The sequence below is a fragment of the Lotus japonicus genome, chromosome 1 (genome assembly GCF_012489685.1).
Source record: "Lotus japonicus ecotype B-129 chromosome 1, LjGifu_v1.2".
Taxonomy (NCBI): Eukaryota; Viridiplantae; Streptophyta; class Magnoliopsida; order Fabales; family Fabaceae; genus Lotus; species Lotus japonicus.
Window position 1 is genome coordinate 135,779,029 of NC_080041.1, and position 20,890 is coordinate 135,799,918.

General features: G+C 38.1%; 3 protein-coding genes across 17 annotated transcripts; 1 reads left to right on the forward strand and 2 right to left on the reverse strand.

The window, feature by feature from the left end:
* Window positions 1-1,072: 1,072 nt before the first annotated feature.
* On the reverse strand, window positions 1,073-12,329 carry LOC130731320 (pentatricopeptide repeat-containing protein At3g04760, chloroplastic-like). 15 transcript variants are annotated; one of them, XR_009016634.1, is made up of 6 exons: window positions 12,193-12,329; window positions 11,879-12,036; window positions 11,420-11,744; window positions 4,856-4,935; window positions 3,310-4,772; window positions 1,073-3,113 (listed from the first exon to the last, which is right to left on the reverse strand). XR_009016634.1 is itself a non-coding variant. In XM_057583581.1 (5 exons), the coding sequence occupies exon 1, from the start codon at window positions 7,716-7,718 to the stop codon at window positions 5,994-5,996; it is 1,725 nt and encodes a 574-aa protein (XP_057439564.1). In that variant the 5' UTR covers window positions 7,719-8,088; the 3' UTR covers window positions 1,073-1,228; window positions 2,080-2,192; window positions 3,054-3,113; window positions 3,310-4,772; window positions 4,856-5,993. The 15 variants fall into 15 exon arrangements, 13 of the variants coding, with proteins under 13 accessions (XP_057439564.1, XP_057439553.1, XP_057439560.1 ...); XR_009016633.1 differs by having other exon boundaries at window positions 4,856-4,938; XM_057583581.1 differs by lacking the exons at window positions 11,420-11,744; window positions 11,879-12,036; window positions 12,193-12,329 and having other exon boundaries at window positions 1,073-1,228; window positions 2,080-2,192; window positions 3,054-3,113; window positions 4,856-8,088.
* A 1,227-nt stretch (window positions 12,330-13,556) lies between these two features.
* On the forward strand, window positions 13,557-15,887 carry LOC130731321 (L-type lectin-domain containing receptor kinase IX.1-like). Its single transcript, XM_057583582.1, has one exon. It carries the CDS (start codon window positions 13,668-13,670, stop codon window positions 15,702-15,704), a length of 2,037 nt encoding a protein of 678 aa, XP_057439565.1. The 5' UTR covers window positions 13,557-13,667; the 3' UTR covers window positions 15,705-15,887.
* Window positions 15,888-16,808: 921 nt separating this feature from the next.
* LOC130731322 (U3 small nucleolar RNA-associated protein 18 homolog) lies at window positions 16,809-19,297 on the reverse strand. The gene is made up of 2 exons (XM_057583583.1): window positions 19,141-19,297; window positions 16,809-18,713 (listed from the first exon to the last, which is right to left on the reverse strand). The coding sequence occupies exon 2, from the start codon at window positions 18,696-18,698 to the stop codon at window positions 17,049-17,051; it is 1,650 nt and encodes a 549-aa protein (XP_057439566.1). The 5' UTR covers window positions 18,699-18,713; window positions 19,141-19,297; the 3' UTR covers window positions 16,809-17,048.
* Window positions 19,298-20,890: the final 1,593 nt, after the last annotated feature.

Below are 20,890 nucleotides of genomic sequence, written 5' to 3' on the forward strand. Positions count from 1 at the left end.
ATACACCACCATACAAAAGGAAAAGTACGGGAAAGAATACATATAGGGTGTGAAAACATAAATTTTGGGATTATTGTTTTTACACAATTTTTTCTATTTAAAAAGTGGAGAACTTCGCCACCATACATTTTTTTTACAGAAATTGTGTAAATAGAATTTTTTTTGTACTTTTTTACTTAAAGGGTAATTTTGAAATTAAAGAAACTAAAAATACATAAGAGTGTGAAAATAGCACTTTGGTGAGTAAAAAACAACCCTCGAGTTCGGGTGCAACTTGCAAGTGTATAGAATCTATATACCGAAAGTTGGCCAACTATGGCTTTTCAAGTCGGATGATCTTCTATCTTGAAATGATGTTTAATTTTTTGTCCCACCAATAGAAATATGTCATGTCAATTAAAAATCACTAATGTAAGAATATAAATGTCATATTTATGTTTTCCGATGGAGCAAAAAATAAGAGAAAAGTGAAGATACACCGAAAGTGTAAACTTATTTTACACTGACATTCAATTGATTTCCACCACATCAGAAACTATAATTGTAATTTAACTAGGGAGTTTCCCGTGCGATGCACGGAACGATCATATGTTTCAAGGAAAGTAAATATATTATATAACATGGTAAAATTTATTTTTATTTTTAAATAAATATCTTTTGCATCTTTCATTACAAGCTTGTCTTTAATATCAAGAAATAAATTAAATCATTTTATAAACTAAATGTTTAAAACGTGCAATAAATTATTTTATTTTTTGAAAGAAAACGTGCAATAAAAATTGAAGTAACAAAATATTTCACTTGGTTATTATAGAAAATTATAATAGAAAATAATTATTATATTTGATTTCAATAATGCATTTTATAATAGTAAATACATTAACATCAATTTTATTATATTCCATTCATTAAAGTCTTCACTTCTAATAAGAATTTTTTAAAAGTTAAGTATAGAGCATTTCATTCATATGAATGATAGATGTATACAAAGATTACTTATGTCAAATCCTTAGGGGGTCATCCCACAAACATTTGAATAGTAAAAGGTTTTAAGGGATTGATAGAAGGGTCGGACGTGAAAACTCTTTACATTTCATGAATTTGCGAATCAGAACAATATCAATATATATACATGCGACCAATTATCAAGGGAGGATTATAATTTATAAGAAGTTCTTAAGGCAGGATTGAAATGGCAACCGGATTCATCATGACAAAAATTGGCAACCTGCAAAATAAAATGAAGAAAGAGAAGCAACTTATCAATCGCCCATCCTAGCCAAATCAATCTCATCCTTTACCTGAGAAATTAAAAAGTTACCGCATTTACAAAATAAAAATAAAAACTTACAAAAGTATTAGCAACTAAATTCATGGTTTTGTCTACATATTTAGTCTTAAATTCACTTCACTCATGTACTTGTTCTGCACCAGCTTCCTTCTCTTTAACTTTCTTTGCTCTTTTCAACAATCTCAACCATATCCATATCAAAGAACCGTTTCTTGCCAACATGATTTGATTGGACCAATATAATCTAAACTTTTGAGCAATATAGTATGATCCTTGTCTTCTGCAAAGCAGGACTTTAAGGCTTTTAACTTTAAAGAGTCTTAAGAAATTCAACTGTGAAGGGGGGCATAGTTAGACCATCAAAGTGAGCATACACTGGATTATTAGTCCTACAGATACAATCATAATTCCAAATTTTAGCCACCAATGACCGAAGTAATTTCCTAGGGCAATTCGTTCTTTATATCAGATGGATAAAAATTAGTTTCTTTACACATAGACCTTTCCAATACCAAAAATACAAAAGATCAGCAACCTATGAGAAAATTAGTGACAAACAGTAATCAAGACCCAAATTTTCAGCACCCTTATACTCATGAAACGAAGCAAATATGCAACAACAATACCAAATTGTCATGCTTATTTCCCAACCTGGTATAGGTCTGTATTCAGATATAAGAGAATAAATAGATTTTCTCTATTCCACATCATCAAAGTAAACATTAACATGGCAGATTGGCAGGCCTTGAGAGATATAGATAAATAATGAGAAAGGGGTTGCCACTTACCAATGATGATGATGATGCTTATGGATTAAATGAAGTGACATTACCAGATTCAAGAGGTTCTCCTCTCATTAAAAGATTGATGAACTCCTCAATGCAGAAGTTAAGAAGCATACCTACGGTGATGCAGCAAAAGAATGAATAAAGAAACTAAAATGATAAAAAAAGTGAAGAATCGAAAACAAAAAGTTGCTTCAGCCCTTTGTGAGCCAGTGAGAAATTTGGCCTTTGACAAGAGAAACCACAAAAGGTTTAACATTATCCACACCAACACTTTGTCAAGACCAAGCAAAAAATGCAACAACAGCAACACACAACTAAATAAACCAATGGTAAAAGAAAAACATGGGGTTTTAGTTGGAAATAGGACTGATGGTTCAACCTGGACACTCTCTGTATGAAGATTACATAATATTCTGCTTTGAAGAGAATGAGGCATTTGGTGCAGCGAAAGATGAGACAAGTGTCAAGTCAGAGAATCTCATGAGAGGTCTCAATGGAATGCATAAAAATTCAAAGCCTCTGAATAGTAAGTTGAAATATATGGTGAGGGTGCAAAAAAAGTTAGCAATCAGAACATATCTGTGAAAAGACCAAATGATAGTGAAGAACACGAACAAGATTGTTATGGAGAGGACATGGAAAGAAGATGGTACACACGAGTAGAGAGAAACACAGTGACAACACAAGCACTGTATGCAAGGATGAGGGAATTGAAGACTGTGGTGGGATGGTATCTGCTGAATCAAGGAACTCTGATCAATCTGAAGGAAGTAGAGGTTCTTTTGCGTTTCCTGTATTAGGTTGGCCATGGATTGGAAGTCTTGTACAGATTCCCAAGGCAGAAGATGTGCATCTCAAGAAGCACAAGGCCAGATATTTGGGATTTCAGTGCTGTAGGTTTTGACAACAGCACCTTCTTAACATATTTTTTGTTTTCTATCACCAAATGTGAAGTCTTTTGTCCTGAGAATTACCAAAAATGTCATTCACCATCTGTCATTGCTGTCAAAACACAAATAACCAGTAACTAATCCCTGCAAATTAAGGAGGTAGTCTCGTAAGTATTTTTTTAACAATTTTTCATATGTTCAGACTTTAGCCAGTCTAATTATGTAGTCACTGTGTATACATGAAGCAGCCAGAAAGCAGAGTAAATCAAATTCTAATAGATATTGTTCAGAGCTTCTTTCCAAAAAAATCAAAAACAAAAATGAAAAAATGTCTATATACCTGTGTCGATCCGCATATACTATGTTGAGAATAAGTCGAACGGAACAAAGATAAAGCTGAGACCTACAAACTTCAATGTCTGCAGAAAACTTTCAGCCAACAAAAAAATAGAAAACCATCCCAGAAACCAAAATTCCATGTTAGGGATGCAACAAGTATTTATCAATATTCAATATAAAGCAAATTTGAACTAAACCAATTCATGTTAAAATCCAAATGACTAAACCTATGGATGCTTAAACCTTGTAACTTATAAGTATGGTCAATAACCACAAGACAATATGAAATAAAACCAACAAAATTCAGTACTGCAGCAAGTAGAAAGTAATACACAAGAATATCTCAAGTGTTCCATTATTTACTAAATATTTAAGCAAGCTTACATCGTTTTAACAAAAACCATATTATGCAAAATTGAAGAAATGAGATTTTAAGAGTCGTGCATGAGTTGATGCACGTGTACAGGGAATAAAATGAGAATAAAAGGCTTCAGAAGTCACCTTCGGAATCACTCTGCAACCATACATTTGCAGACTAAGAGGTAAAACATGACCTGCAAGTTGGCTGGCTAACTCCTTTCTTTGACTTTCTGTGTACTATGCTGAAAAAAATGCAAAAGTTCAATGTGAAGCATGAAATTCTACTATCACTGACAAAATAAAAAGAGCATATTTATGGCAGTACTCCGTAGCAGAAACTAATTGTACTTTCTGTATAACATAATTGCCAAAGACATCAGTCATCAAGGCACAAGCATGAGGAATGTTCTCAGGAAACATCTTGGTCTTCTCTTCTGCAGAAGCTGGTTCTAATTTCTACTGAATAAAGCGGCTACCATATTGACAGTGCTGCATAATGTTAGGGATTATGAAATCAGACGCATGAAAATGGAAACAACAGTGGAGGTGCAAGATTCATACCTGAATTGAAGCACATGGTCAACGATATTTGAAAGTTCAAAAGATCTGGCCTTACTGTTCTTGAACTCATCCAGGAAGGATGAAGCAAATCTTGCATCCATGTTATTGCCAATATCAGCATGCCAGAACCTCCCATTGAACGAAGTTAAGTGTGGTATAAGTTAATTGTCAAACAGTGGATTCCCAGGTCCAAGAGAATGAAGTGAGGAATTTGCAACCTGCTTTCCTGAAGGTGAATTGCTTTGAGCAATAGAAAACGATAAACAGCAATACAAAATCACAGCATAAGCATAATATGCATTTGAATGATATTAAATCGTGCTTAATTGCATATGAATGCTATTGACCAGTAAACCATGTTGCGGAGGCAAACATCAATAGGCATAAACTGAAATGGATAACCAAAACCCATGTTCTTTCTGAGCTGTACTATAAGAATTGGGGAACCTGGAGCGACACTCCGGAGGTGAACTGCTTTGGGTAATAGAAAACGATGAACAACTGAATTTTGGGTTTAGGGTTTTGCATTACCTGTAGTGTGACCTGATTAAAAACAAATCAAAATTGGAAAATCATTAAAATTCTAAGAAACGCGAATTAAGAAGGAGAAGAGAATGCGTTTGTACCATGAGAGGCCGGAACCTGCTGGAAAGTAGAGAGAGGTTCAATTGGAGTGCCTTGTATAGGGAAATTGAGGCAAAGTATACTCCTCCGTGCAAAAAAGTATAATCAGGTATTGAAAAAGTAGTAGCATGAGAAAAGAAAAGTGAAATTCAGGCAAAACCTCATCATGTTCAGAAAAGTAGAAAAACATGGACAACATAATCAGATAAAGGAGAAAAAAGAAATCACACCACAAGTTATCATGGACCAACAAAGCATGGAATAAAATCCCTAAAATGAACAGTAAAGGAACAGTTGCGTTTTTGCAACTCTCTTTGTAGTGTATATAGATTAAAATAAATGAAGAATATAAGTATTTATCCTACGTGACATACAATAATTAGATGACGGTATAAAGAATACAATGCACATCCATTAAACTCAAAAAATAAATGTCAGTGTTCTTTTAATTGACATAACATTTTTATTGGCTGTGCCTGTGACATGAAATAAGACACCATTTGGAAATAGAAAATCTCAATCCTTTATAATCTCCTCTACGGCCCCTACTTCACTATACAATGTACAATCAAAACCAATTATTCCCTGAGTTGGAGGGAAATCAAAAGGACCAAAGTCATTCTTTTCCCCGTTGGCAACCGTCTATCTTCTAAGTACATGTGTGGTTTCCTGTTGGAAAAATCCCAGACCACTTTTGGATAGAAGCTACAAAGATAGGAACTTTTCATTTTTCAACAAGCATGGCTTGGACGTCTTTCCCAGCAAAAAACCAAAGTAAGTCAATCCAATATGGCATTGGGAAATACAATCTTCTTTGCCGTCAAGAATGCACAACAAACACAGACCCCGGCAATGGAATCATCATAAACAATAGTATGAACTATCTGATTGACTTCTGGTGTGTTTGGTTCTGCGGTGAGAAACTCTATAATCACTTCTGGACTTATCTATCCTACTTAGGATTGTGTGTCACCCCCAAACACACTATTCACCTGGACTTTAAACTCCAAACCAAAAGCTATAACTAGTGAATAGTCGGCGACTATTTAAAGAATTGAACAAAACAAAAGGTTCATCATGGATCCTCTATGCCAAGGCTTTTATATTATTGAGTCCTTTGAGCCAAAGCAAAGAGTGTTCTTAATCTGATAAAATGAACTCTTTGGGCACATCAAGCCCGGGAAATGTTTTGTACAAGCGTTTGAATGAATGTTGAGGAATCGCGTCCATATCAACAAGGGAAATAGCTAGCTCCATAGCATCATCTGGCCAGCCAGCATAACCAATCCCTTCAACCAACAATGTGTAAGTAGTTTCATTTGGCCGACACCCTTTGTCAACCATCGCAGCTAACACCTCAATGGCATCGGAGATTCTGTGCACTTTGCTCAATCCAAGAAGAACAATGTTGTAACTAATAACTGAAGGTTGGTACACACTACTTTCCATGTCCACTAACAACTCAATGGCCTGATCCACCATTGCATCTCTGCACAAACAAGATATGAGTGAATTATAAGTGATCTCATCAGGATCAATATCTTTGCTTAACATCTCCAAAATCATCCCCAGGGCTCTAATTTTGTGCCCGCTACTCCAGAGTGCACTGAACAATGTGTTGTATGAACTCACATTTGGAGGACAACCCACTTCGCCCAGCTTCTCAAAGATCTTCAAAGCCTCATCAGCTTTTCCATTCTTGCACAGAGTGGACAAAATTGTGTTGTAGTTAACAATATCCGGCAAGCAACCATCAGAGATCATGCTTTCCAAGAACTCTATCGCCAAATCCACCCTACTCTCTTTGCAGAATGCCGCAATCAAAGGATCATAGCTATAAGCATCAGGGGTCAACCCCTGTTCCTTCATAACCTTCAACAAACTCACCGCCTCCTCAACTTTGCCATCACGACATAACGAACTAATCAAAATGCTGTAAGTCACAACATTTGGCTCACAACCTTTTGAAAGCATATCAGACATCAATTTCTCTCCATCTTCCCATTTCCCTTGATTCAGAAGCCCTCGCAACAGAATGTTATAAGATATCACATCCGGAGCATAACCCTTGGCACTTATGTATCTAATGAACTCAAAAGCACGATCCACTAACCCTTCTCTGCACATACCCCTGACAACTGCATTAAAAATGAACATATCAGGTCGTAAACCACTCTCTATCATCTCATCCAAAAGCTTCATAACATCATCAACACCACCCTTCAAAATGGTAGCTTCTATCAAAATAGTATAAGTAACAACGGTCGGCTTGCACTTTTCCTTCAACAACTGATCCAAAACCTTGAAAGCCAACTCAAGCTTCCCCTTGGAACAAAGACTCCCAATGAGAATATTGTAAGTGACAACATCAGGCTCAAACCCTCTCTGCTTCATTTTATCGAGCACCTGGTACGCAGAATCAATTCGATCAACTTTGCAGAATCCGCTAATCACCGCATTGTAAGCGAACACATCAGGCTCACCGTGCTTCTCCAAAATGTCCATGACCCCAACAGCTTTGTCAATTCGTCTGGAACCAAACAGCCCCTTGATGATCTTGGTGCAGATTACAACATCAGGTTTGTAACCCTTGCTGACCATGCGGCGGAGAAAGTAGAGTGATTCGTTGTACATGCGTGCCTTGCAGGAACGGGTGAGGACTTTCATCAAATGGGTGTCTCTGAAGTCGAGATTATTGGGCTTTGTAGTATCAGAGGACACGGTGGTGGTGCTAGTGGTGGTGATGCTGATGCTGCTACCTTGATGGAGAAGTGGGAGGGAGCAAGAAACAAGGGAAATGGGGTTGGTTTGTTGGAGTGTGAAGGGGAGTGTGTGAGGTAGGAATTTGGTGGAAACTGTTGTCATTTTTATGATGATGATGATGATAAGGTTGGTTTCAAACTGAGTGAAGAGAAGAAGACATCATCTTCATCATCATAGTATCTTGAAGGATGAAGGTACGCTGAATCGGATTGGACAGGATTCTGGATAAGGAGATTGGGTGTTACATACTTACATTAAAAACAATATCAATATGGGTATAATTTTTGTTGGGATGAATTTGATACTTTGCGACGGAAACAGTATCCGTCACTAACTTTTGCGATTGACAAAATTCCGTCACAATTCCTTGTCAACGATTTTGCGACGGATAAAAAATCCGTCACAAAAACCTTCATCAGATTTGCGACGGAGGACAAGTCCGTCACAAATATATTGTCAGCGAGTTTGCGACGGAAAAAATCCGTCACAAACCCCTTCACCTGTTTTGCGACGAAAATGAATCCGTCACAAAAACCTTCAGCGATTTGCGATGGATATTTGTCCATCACATATTTCCTCAGCACTTTTGCGACGGAGCTTGTATCCGTCACAAATACTTTGTACGTGTTAACAAGGTTAGCGACCGCGTACTTGAGAAGGATTTATTCCGTGACAAATTCCATCATCAATTGGACAAAAGTGGCTGTTTGTGGTTCTGTGACGGTGAATTCTACCATACCTTCATTGTATGGTACACGACTGATGCGATTTGGCGTGTACCAATAGGAGACCGACATCTGGCAGTGTATTTGAATTTTTGTTCCATTTTAAAACATATATGGGGAAAAGAAGAAACACTCACTTAAATGACATTGGTTCACGTCACGTCTTGTATCATACCCCAACTAAAACTAAATGTTGTGGTATCCTAGCAAACACCTTTTGTGACTGTATTGCCCTTTATAAGATTCCGTCTCTAATTCCGCATTAAACCAAGGATTTTGTGACGGATTAATTTTCTGTCACAAAATACCTCATGTTGGTAAATTATTTTTGAACTTTTTTTTTGGTAAACTGTTATATTTTTTACATTATTATTTGAAAAAAAGAACCTCTGATCAGGGATGATAAATGGGGACAAAAATTGTTATATTGTGGCCCTTTTTTTAAAAAAAAATTAAGATAGTGAAATCTAATTAAATATTTGTATGTAGTTATTCATAATATTTGCTCCATAATTAAATTTTTAAAATTTACAATCTTCTCCTTTGTATGCTAATAAAATGAACTAAACGATACTATACCTTCCCATTTTTAAATAGGTACCGGAACAACGCCCATAATTTATTTCTATTTGATGCAACAAGAGAGACACTAGGCAATTGAAAAACTAGTGATTTGAGCCCACCTCAACACATCTAAAATATGTTAAACATTTATCGTAATAAGAACACCTTCTCTTTAGGTCCAGAGTTGTAAAGTTTGTGATCAAAACTTTTCCTAACCACCAAGTGGACTGGTATGAAATCAACAAAATTAAATTAGAGATTGATACTCTCAGGAGACAAGAGGAATTGTATTGGGGTCAAAGATCACGCATCAAATGGGCTAAATACGGAGACAAAAATTCTAGATTCTTTCATGCCTCCACCCTTAACCGAAGGAACAAGAACAGAATTGATAGGGTCCGAGATTCTCGAGGAGATTGGAAGGAGGGCCAACCGGAAATAATGAATGCCTTTGTTTCTCACTATGAAGAGATTTATCAGTCAGAAGGAGTGCACCAAATTGAGGAGTGTTTGCAAAATTTTCCCTGTAAGGTGTCGACGGAGTTAAATAACAGATTGGCTCTATCTGTTTCTGATCTTGAAATTGTGGAGGCTGTTAATGCGTTGGGGGGCCTGAAGGCACCGGGCCCAGACGGGCTAAATGGTCTCTTCTTTAAAAACCATTGGGAAACAATAAAAGATTCTGTGTGTGCAGCAATTAAAGGCTTTTTCAGCACTGGAACACTTTCAGCAGAGATAAATGAAACAATTGTGGCTCTCATCCCTAAAGTTGACTCTCCGGAGAGTGTTTGCAATTCAGACCTATTAGTTGTTGTAACTATATCTTGAAGGTCATCTCTCGCATTATGGTAACCAGACTTAAGGAAGATCTTAATTTCATTATTTCTCCAAACCAAAGTGCTTTTGTAGGAGGCCGTTTGATTCAGGACAACATTGCAGTCTCTCAAGAAGCCTTTCACTTATTACTCAAGGGTGGATCTAGAATGAAGAACTATATGGCGATCAAAGTGGATATGAGCAAGGCTTATGACAGGTTGGAGTGGACCTTCCTAGAGAAGACTCTACTTGCTTACGGCTTTCATCCAACTTGGATAGCTAGAGTTATGACTCTTGTAAGAGGAGCTTCCTACAAACTGAAAGTTAATGGTTTCCTAAGCAATACCTTAACCCCAGGGCGTGGCCTGAGACAAGGGGATCCTCTCTCCCCTTATCTGTTTGTCCTAGCCACTGACGTGCTTTCCTTTATGTTGACTCAAGCACAACGGGCAGGGACCATTGCTGGTCTACAATTTACTCCCCAATCCCCAGCCCTAACTCATCTGCTTTTCGCAGATGACTCTCTTTTGTTTGCAGAAGCTACAGTCAGGGAAGCTACAAGCATAATCCAGATTCTGAATTTGTACAATAGAGCTTCGGGACAAAAGATAAACGTTGCCAAGTCTGGGCTTATTTTCTGTAAGTCAGCCTCCAGCAGGATTAAGAGAGAAATTTCCAATCTGCTGCACATGCCTATTTGGGACAACCCAGGTCAATATTTGGGATTGCCAGCAATTTGGGGTCGTAGCAAGTGCAATTCATTAGCATGGGTTGAGGAGAGAATTAAAGAAAAGCTTGAGGGTTGGAAGGAGACCCTCTTGAACCAAGCGGGTAAGGAGGTTCTCATTAAGGCTGTTATACAAGCCATCCCTTCCTATGCAATGGCTATTGTCCACTTTCCAAAAACCTTCTACAACTCTCTTCATTCCTTAGTGGCGAATTTTTGGTGGAAAGGTCCAGGGAAAGATCGTGGTATTCACTGGAGAAGTTGGGATAAAATGACTATGGCCAAGGAAGAAGGTGGAATGGGGTTCAGAGATCTAAGGTTTCAAAACCAAGCTATCCTAGCTAAACAAGCCTGGCGCGTTCTCACCAATCCGGATGCACTTTGGGTGAGAGTCTTGAAAGCACTTTATTTTCCGACCTCAGATTTTATGAGTGCCCCTTTGGGTCGCTGCCCATCTTGGATGTGGCGGAGTTTGCTAGTGGGGAGAGATTTGATAAGAAGATACAGTAGGTGGGCTGTGGGTTGTGGAGATTCTATTGATGTATGGGGAGATAACTGGCTGAGTTCTGGAGAAGCTCTTATTCAGCCTCCAAACGCTCCTAATATGAAGGTTAGTGCTCTAATTTCCCCATATGGAGAAGGCTGGAATAGCGGTTTGATCCAGAATCTATTCCAACCAGAGTTAGCTCTAAAAAATTTTCAAACTCCAGTAAGCAAATTGCATCAGTCATATGTGTTATTCTGGCCCCATACTCCAAGAGGTGATTATACAGTTAACTCAGGTTTCAAGTTAGCAAGCTATAACGCCCCAAGACCCCAACCCCAATATTCAAGCTCACATATTGTTCCTCAAGAGCTCTGGCAAACCATATGGAAATCCCAGCTACCCCAGAAAGTTAAAGTTTTTCTATGGAAGGCAAGTCATAACTCACTAGCAGTGAAACACAATCTGTGGAAAAAGAGAATCTCACCTTCTGGCCTATGTCCAGTTTGTGGTATTGATCAGGAGACCATTGAACATCTCTTCTTTGTCTGCCCTTGGACGCGTGCTGTATGGTTCGGTTCTTCTTTGCAGTGGGTTGTCTCTGCACAAGGTCTTGGCTCCTTTGATATATGGTTGATGCAGAAGATAGTCACACTGCAAGCCCTCTCTTTTGATTTCAATATGGACTTCTCTTCCCTTGGTTTCATCCTTTGGTCTATCTAGAGAGGAAGAAACAATGTTGTCTTTAAGGCTACCCGTCCAAATCCTTCCTTCACCATCCAACAAGTCACTAGTTCTCTTGCAGCTTTAGACTTGGCAAAACCAGTGAAAGAGAAGGAAGTCAGAGAAGGCAATCAGCACCAAAGGCAGAGACCCACAAATTGGATCCCACCTTCAGGGAACTCACTCAAAATAAATGTAGATGCTAGTTGGGTGAAAACTTTACCTCAAGCTGCGGTGGGGGTGCTTGTTCGAGATAAATTCTCTACCCTCATGTCTGGAACACATGCAAAGATTTTCTCTTCATCCCCTTTAACTTCTGAGGCAGCTGCTATTAGAGAAGGTTTGTCCTTGGCCTATAACCTGAATTGTCCTCATGTAATCCTGGAATCAGATAATAAAATCCTTATTGAGGCTTGCAGATTTGAAATTCTAATAGGGGAAGCAAGTGCAATACTGCAAGACATATTTGCATTGAAAAGAAAATTCCATAGTTGTGAATTTGCTTGGGCCAATAGAGAAAGGAACAGATCAGCTCACCTGGTTGCTAAACTCAGCATGCAAGGCCTCTTGATGGAAGATTGGATGTTTATGCCCCCTCAGGAGCTTCGTAGGGCTCTTGTTGAAGATGCCCAAGCTGTGTGATTTGTCTCTTTCAATGACAATTGGGACCACCGTTGTTAGAGGGAATCTTTAAGTGGGTACAGGTTGTTTTGTCTCCTAGTACCATTTGGTTTGTAGAGTTGTCAAGGCTTGTAATTTTCTTGTTCTAGCCGTGTAGTTTGTTTTCTCCCGTTGTGGGCTCGGCCTTTGGGCCTATTATCAATCTATCCCATTTCTTTGACCAAAAAAAAAAAAAAAAAAAACTTTTCTTATTGGATTTTAGCATCCAACATCACACCTACAGCCAGAGGGGAACAAACAACAAAGAACTTGTTAGATGACCAGATCACACACACACACACATATAGAGAGGGAAGTATCGTTTCCTTACAATTTATTTGAGAGGTTCTAGAAGGGAACAAAACAACATTTATATGTGCTATAAAAGAAATAATCATATGGAGCCCTCCTTTTTTATTTTAATCTTTTTGGCCAATCATGGAATCTATCTTAGCTTAGTTTACCAGACAACATATACAGTTGCATCATTTGGCTATGTATTATTATCTAATTTCAGGTTGCACTCACTCCCTCATATGAACTTTCCTTCCTACCCACAAAATTCACTGGGAGATAAAATTCGATTTTCTGTTTGGTCAATAAGTGCCATTTATTCCAATTCTTATGAAAATATGATGCAATTTAAGTTTTTACATAACAAAATTGTTAATGCATGTGTACCATGCTCAATGCCTGTTACATGTACAGGAAATAACTCTCTCCTACTTCCATTATCTACCTCAACACACACCACATAAAGTTAAATGTCACGTTTGGAAGAGAGGCAAATTTGGGATTGGAGGAACTTTTAACCAACAGATTGAGTTAACTATAATCATAGCATGTTTGGATCAATTTCTCTTTCATCATAATCAATTCCAAGCATGCAGAAGCTATTCACAGAAACTTCTCCCTAAAATTGTTTTAGTTTCAGAATCAATTGTAGAAGAATTTTCAAACATGAGTACTCAAGACCATTAAACCTGAGTGCCTGTTCAAATCAATGTATATCCATAACATTGCATTGTCAGAAAGGGGGACAAACTGCAGGCCAGGAACTTGGTCGTCATATGGGTCCTGTCAATTTGACTTAGTATTTGCTTATTAATTTAAAGGGTGTGGAAGTTGAACTTGAATCTGTTTTCAAGTAGTAGCTCATTTCTAAATTGCAGGGTTAGCTGAGTAAGAACTACAGGACAATCATACAAATCCAAAGTCATATGAAGACAATGAATGAAACCATAATCTAAGTTACACAAATCAAATAATCAAAGTATAGCAATTACATAAGAGCATTTTTAAAGAGTAAGACAGCATTGAAAGTTTCAAAATCAATCAACTCTCACCTAGAGATGGCTGCTTCCCATGTTGGTCTCCAACCAACCACTCATCTATTCTGTCATGCAATGCGAATCATTTTGTTGTTCCATATCATTACTTCAGTATATCCACTTTCATTTAATTACCAGGGCTTTGAGTATGATGATACCAAGCTAGAAGGTGATGCTTCTCTGTTACATTCATACATCCAACTCACAACAACCTCAAGGTACCAAAGCAATGCATTCAGCGTCGGACGAGCAAAGAGTTTCGAGCAATTGTATCTGTGGAACAGAAGCTCAGGAAAACTCACTGACTTCACTACCCAATTTTCCTTCATCATTTTCTCAAACGAAACTCGTTTTGGGGATGGCTTGGCATTTTTCTTTGCAGATCCAGAACTGCCACTACCAAGGCATATACAAGAAGGAGGTGGTCTTGGCCTAGTAGATGATGACCAAATATTGAACTCAACCAAACATTCATTTGTAGCAGTGGAGTTTGACACACACAGAAATTCATGGGATCCCCGAACCCAAGGCACTCATGTAGGTATAAATTTCAACTCTATGAGATCAGACGTATCTGAGCCATGGTCGATTGATATTACGCAAAAGAAAGCTTATAATTGCAGAATTGAGTACAATTCTAGTACACATAATCTGGAAGTTTCTTTCACTGGAAACATGAAAAAAGGTAAGCCAGTAAGAACTTATATCTCATATAATGTTGATTTGAGAGATTACCTACCAGAGTGGGTTGTTTTTGGCTTCTCTGCTGCTACAGGATACATGTTTGAGATGAATATCCTGCAGTCATGGTCATTCAATTCAAGTTTACAAAGTAATAAGAGTGTGTCAAGTCATAAACCTCCAATGGCAGCCTCACCAAATCCCAATCCTTCACCAATTTCCACAGCTAAAAGTATCAGCAACAAAGGTTTATTACCAGTAGTGCTAGGGGTTGGTATAGGTGTGTCTACATTTTTCCTTATTTTAGGGTGTGTTTATATTTTCATGTGGAAAAGGGCTGGATGGAAAAGAGAAGATTCAATTTTTGACCTGGAACTGGATGATGAATTCCAAAAGGGCACTGGACCTAAGAGGTTTTGTTATAATCAATTGGTGAGTGCAACAAACAACTTTGCAGAAGGAAGGAAGGTTGGACAAGGAGGTTTTGGTGGTGTTTATAAAGGCTATCTCAAAGACATAAAATCCAATGTTGCTATAAAGAGGGTATCAAGAGAGTCTAAGCAGGGGATAAAGGAATATGCAACTGAAGTGAAGATCATTAGCCAGCTGAGGCATAGGAATTTGGTACAGCTAATTGGTTGGTGCCACAGGAATAAAGATCTCCTCCTGATATATGAGCTCATGGAAAATGGTAGCTTAGATTTCCACCTACATCGCGGAAAAAGCATATTGACATGGCAGAGGAGGTACAACATCGCCATGGACTTGACTTTGGCGCTGCTGTACCTGCATGAAGAATGGGAGCGATGTGTGCTTCACAGGGACATTAAAACAAGCAACATCATGTTGGACTCCAATTTCAATGCTAAACTTGGGGATTTTGGCTTAGCTAGGCTTGTGGATCATGAGAAAGGTTCACAAACCACAGTTATAGCCGGAACCATGGGCTACATAGCTCCTGAATATCTCACTACAGGGAGGACTACAAAGGAGTCTGACATGTACAGCTTTGGGATTGTTATATTGGAGTTAGCCAGTGGGAGAAAATCAATTGACCTCAAGGCCAAGGAGGATCAAATAGCCATATTTGAGTGGGTTTGGGAGCTCTATAGATTAGGAAGATTCCTTGAAGCAGTAGATCCAAAGCTTGAAGGAGTATATGATAAGGAGCAACTGGAACGTTTAGTGGTGGTTGGTCTTTGGTGTGCAAATCCAGATTATTCATTCAGACCATCAGTAAGGCATGTGATTCAGGTGCTTAAATTTGAAACCCCTTTACCAGTTCTCCCACAGATGATTCCAGAGCCAACTTCCAATCGTCCAACAATGAGTTCATTTTTTGGTTCTATTTCTTATAATTCTGAGGCTACACTTTAGAAACAGTGAGTGGGGGGGGGGGGGGGATTGGATGCACAGAATGTTACTGGGTAGTTCATGTTTTTTAAGTTTGGTTGTGATATTTCACATTCTAGTACAGTAAAGGCTATTTAGCCTACAGGTATTTGATAGTGAATTGTACAGTTCCGTTTTTGGAATTATGTGTGAAGATAATTTAGACTCTGTATGTGTGTGCATTTGTGTTTCTTGTGATTCCCTAAGTTTGTGATTGTGATATAGAAAAAGAATGAATGAAGTAAAGAAAGTAGAAAATGTAAAGAAAAAAACAGGTTATAGAATCCATTTCCCTGGATGTCAAACTCATGAGTTAACTTGAGTTTGCGATTCCAGCCACGGAAATCATGTAAACTGACTCACGGACTTGGTGTTCCTCTACCACCACCGATTCTGTGAGTCTGAGAATTGGTATAGCATAACTTTAAGTTCCTCGATTTGTTGCTCATTCCTTCTTGCTCTTTGATTCCCAATAGGCTGAGATGCAATAAAATGTAAGATGACAAGGATATCTGTATTCCACATGCTGTAGATCATTCCTAGCATAGGCCTCTGTTTTACCGTACAGAGCCACTAATGTTACTGTATTTGGGTTAACTCCTTCAGCCTGCATTCTACAGCATAATCTTGATTACCAGTGTGCCCAGACATCATAAGTTCATAAGTCTTAACAGCACATGAAACCTTATTCCTTATTTTCACCTCCATCCCATCAAGCACACACAAAGCCATCAAAAAGTCATCACCTAAAATAGAAATCCATAAGAGCTGTTGACAGAAAGACTAACTCGTGTGTTGGGGAATGGATTCGCTGATGTCAAATTTTTCTCAAGTTGAAAATTGTGTCTATCTCTCTCTTTATATGTATGTATTAACTAGTTACAAGTGGGGCGCTTAAAGTATCCATGAAAAGAGAGATAGACATAAAAGTAACAAAATGAGAAAAAAAAAATGACATGAGAGGATCCATTCCCATTGTATCCTCCTGTCAAAAGCAAGAGCATGAATCTGCCCTCCTATCCTTGAACCCGTTTTACTCTCACATGGATATCATTTAAAAAACATTATAATTGCATGAGAAAAAGGAAGTGAAGTCCAAATAAAAGGGTTTATCTATAGGAAATAAAAGTGTATTTCAATTATAAATAGAGTAGATGATAAATAATAAATTAGAAAACATGTGAAGCTTTGTTATTTCTAGCTTCTAAGCAGGAAAATATAAAGCTTCATAAGGTAATCATTCCAATAAAATACAACTCAAGTCTCAAAATCTTTCAAGAAAACAAATGCTACAAAACTTTCAAATCTTGCCAGTACTTCATATCCACCTTAGGCATGCTGGTAATGGTGCAACTTATACAATAACACCTTGCCTGAAGAGCTTCCAACAGCCATAAAACCACCACCTGGACTAAAATCAAGACAGCGGGGATACTGCAAGCTTGTATTTGGTGCTGGCCAGTTAGAGAACACAGTATATGATGGGATATGTATCAACTTTAAACTGCTCCTCTTCATGCTTGAGCAGATTGCTAATATTTGAGAGTCATGATTAAATCTCATAAAATCCACTTTTGTAGTCAAATTCTCAATGGTTTTGATAGGCTTTCTCTTGCCCCCTAGAAATTCCTCTCTATTGTAAATATTCACAATTCCACTGTCTGAACCAGCTGCAAAATGTGCCCCACCAGGAGAAGTACAAAGAGCCGTGCTGTTTATGCAACCTTCATCTACACCTTTATGAATGCAAGTCCTTGTTTTCAGATCCCAGTGGTAAACCTGGCCATCACCACCAGCACTCAACAACTGTCCATCCTCAGCAAAAGCTAAGGAACGGATTGTTCCATTCATCTTTAAAGTACCAACTAATTGCTTTGTTTTTGTTGAAACCAATAAAATATAACCTTCATTACCGGCAAAGGCTATCATTTGAGAATCAGAAGACACCCCAAAAACTTCCAAACTCTTTTCTTCCCTACCAACCAGAGGACCTATTTTATCAAAACTTCCCTTAACAAGATCAAAACTATAAAAGAACTTTCTTCTTCCTGATAATATAACCTGAGACCCATCTGGCAAGAAAGATGCTTTTCGAATGGGGCAATCTTCAAGGAAGATGCTTTGGATTTTAGCGTTCCGCTTGCCATCAATTTGAAAAAATCTAAGCTTCCGATCCAACCCTGCAGTAAGAAGAAGCTGAGCATTTCTATGGAACTGAACCGAATTTATGGGACCATTAGAAGGATCATGTTTATTTGCATCTACAAGTCTTGAGTATTCAATATGCCCCGGCAACAATTTTGAGCTGCTCTTCACCACCAGGTCTTCATTTGTCCTGAGAATGTCATCCACATCCTCATAACCACGGCTCACAACAGCTCCATTGTCTTCACCTGTCAACTCATCATCAGAAGATTCATCTCCTTTTGTCCTTGAATCAGGTTGCGCCCAGTCAGCTCCTCGGTTGAGCTTCACATGTTGAGCCCTCAACCTCGACACATACTCTGAACCAGAGATCAAGCTCTCATCTTCTTCCTTCCTCAACTTCCTTAACCTGTTAACTTTGCCGATGTTCACAGTGATATTTTCTTCCTCCTCATCCACCCACGCAGGTTTTCTCTGCAAAGCATCATAACCATCGCGACTTCCAACTGAGAGATCAGCATCCTCCTGGTAAACAGAGACAACAGTATCTGCAGAACGGTCAGTGAAAAACAAATCAAAAACCTTCGCAGCAGCCTCAGCCTCCACTTCACCATTATCTCCCTTTTCAAATTCAAGAGGGGAATAGAGAGATCCAAACAAAAAACTCTCCAGCTTCTTCATTTCCCTCACTTGCTCTACTACCAGCTCCTCTCCCTTGCCATCTCTCTTCCTCTTGTTCACTTTCAGAGTATCAGCTTCAGTCTCTTTTTCTCTAGTGTCCACTTCCCTCTTAGCCTCATTTTTAGTGCGAGTATTTTGAGATATTAAACTCATCTTTTACAAGCCAATCTACAGACAAAATAAAAGCACAACTCAAATTAACAAATTCAATACAACAGTTGAACATATAGCTAGTATAATAGATGTTTCATTGTTGAAGTCTAATAACCAATAGAATCACAATCAGTGTTTAAGCTCACAGTAAACTAACCGCTGACACTAACCAGAAACAAAGTAAACTAACTACTACAATCACAATCAAAAGCACTGTGGTATCACTGGCAACAATCATAATATGCAAGGAGAGGAAAATGACACAGATGAAAATTCCTAATTCCTATATAGTTTTTAGCGATCTATAATAATATATGAAAGGGAATGAATCATCTTCATGAACCCTATAGTTAGATTCAAAAACTTTGACCTTACACAGAAAAAAATATGCAAGCAAAGACAGGGGAATAGAGAAGGGAAAGAGCGAGAGTTTCTCGGTAACCTTGTTGGTGGTGCAGAGACTCGTCTTTGCGGGAAGCTCCTCCGTACGGCGGCCGTTCGCAGATGAGGTAGTGGCAGCGTGGCCGGTTGACGGCGGTGGCACGAGAGATGACAGTAGTGAATGATAACCAGGTTTTAGGGTTTATGCTATAATATATGAAGTAGTGTTTTTACTTTTTTTTTCAAAATAATGTTTTATTAATATTTATCTATTTACCGTATTTTCCGGGGTATAAAAAAATTTCTATTTACCGTTAAAAAAGTATCTATTTGTTTTTCTTTTCACACTTTTTTGGCTAAGTGTGTAGTTTTTTAGTGTTTTTTTTATGTATTAACATTCTCATTCTCAATCTATATATTTATCAGCTCTTATCATTGAGGAATAGTAGTAGTGTATGTTTTGTTTTACAGTTACACGTAACTCAAGACACATTTGCATATTTGGATAAAAAATTTCATAATTAATTTTAGCTTTGAAATGAGTTGTAACAAATTTTCCAGCATACACATATAAATTAAGATTTACAAATTTTTTTTATTACTATAAGAGTATAAGTGATTCTATTGCAATTTGGACTAGGCGAACCCCCCACCCCTAGAGGGACTCGCCCATGGTAGCATGATCTCAAGGGAAGATTCCCAACCACCGGCGAGAAGACAGACTTAGGAGATTAGTGAATTTCCTTTAGAGGCAATTGCCGGTGGCGAATGACTCATGTAAGGGAGTTGGGCCTAACGTAGTATGGCCCAACAAGGGCATTAGAGATTAAACTAGGGATCTCATGTAACCTCTATAAAAGGGAGTGACAAAAAAAACCTCTATATGTAGAAGACTTTTTGCTCATTTATCTAAAGGATTAGTTTATTACCGTTCTTGAGCTCTGCTAGGGTTTGAGGCCTATACCCTTCTTCAGTGTTCATTATCGGAACACAATTTACTATGGAATCAAATATTTAGCGCTTGTAATTTAATTTGTTGACTATGAAAAATAATAAGATTCTTTGTATATGATAATTCATATATCTGATTTTTACATTTTCAAATATACATAGCTATGGATATAACCAGGTGTTCTGAATGAGACAATCATCTTATAAGAAATTTTTTCACAAACTTACACATGTGCTGTTATTCCACAACTATTGATTGTGACGAATTCTATCTTACTTTCATACATTAAGATGCACAAAATCATATTGTGTTTACACTAAACTCAAACTAAACACTATGTGTTTTTATGTTACGTATAGTTTGGTGCATGTAATTTACTGAACAAAGAAAGGGACACAAGAGAGATGACAAAGAGCCAAAGAGAGATACCAAACACCCTTGTTTGGTTGTGTCCAAGAGTTGAGAGAGATTAGCAAAAGATGTGGATCCAAGCACTTTTTCTAGTATCTTATTTTCACTTTTTCTGCATACACGCTGAATAGTATTAGGTAGTTATGGTTTTCTTAAAGACACACTTAGCTCTCATGTTTCGAACTCGATGTCTTGTGGACTAAGCGAGCCCCTAGAGGGGCAGCGCTTAGAGGGTTGCCCACCAAGTGGCGGGTCCCTAAGCCAGTGGGCTGGACCTCGACCAGCGAGGCCCAACCGGCCCACTGAGGACAATTGCACACGGAGGCCCAACTCCCACCCAATAAATAGGGCGATTACCAATTGTAAGAGACTTTTGCTCCTTTGCTTAATATACACGCATGAAATTCAATTACTTTATCTCTCTTGTGCCATCTCTTTACACTCTAGG

Coding starts and splice junctions, on each gene's coding strand:
- LOC130731320 (XM_057583570.1), bottom strand. CDS start 7,718: ATGACAACAGTTTCCACCAAATTCCTACCTCACACACTCCCCTTCACA.
- LOC130731321 (XM_057583582.1), top strand. CDS start 13,668: ATGGCTGCTTCCCATGTTGGTCTCCAACCAACCACTCATCTATTCTGT.
- LOC130731322 (XM_057583583.1), bottom strand. CDS start 18,698: ATGAGTTTAATATCTCAAAATACTCGCACTAAAAATGAGGCTAAGAGG.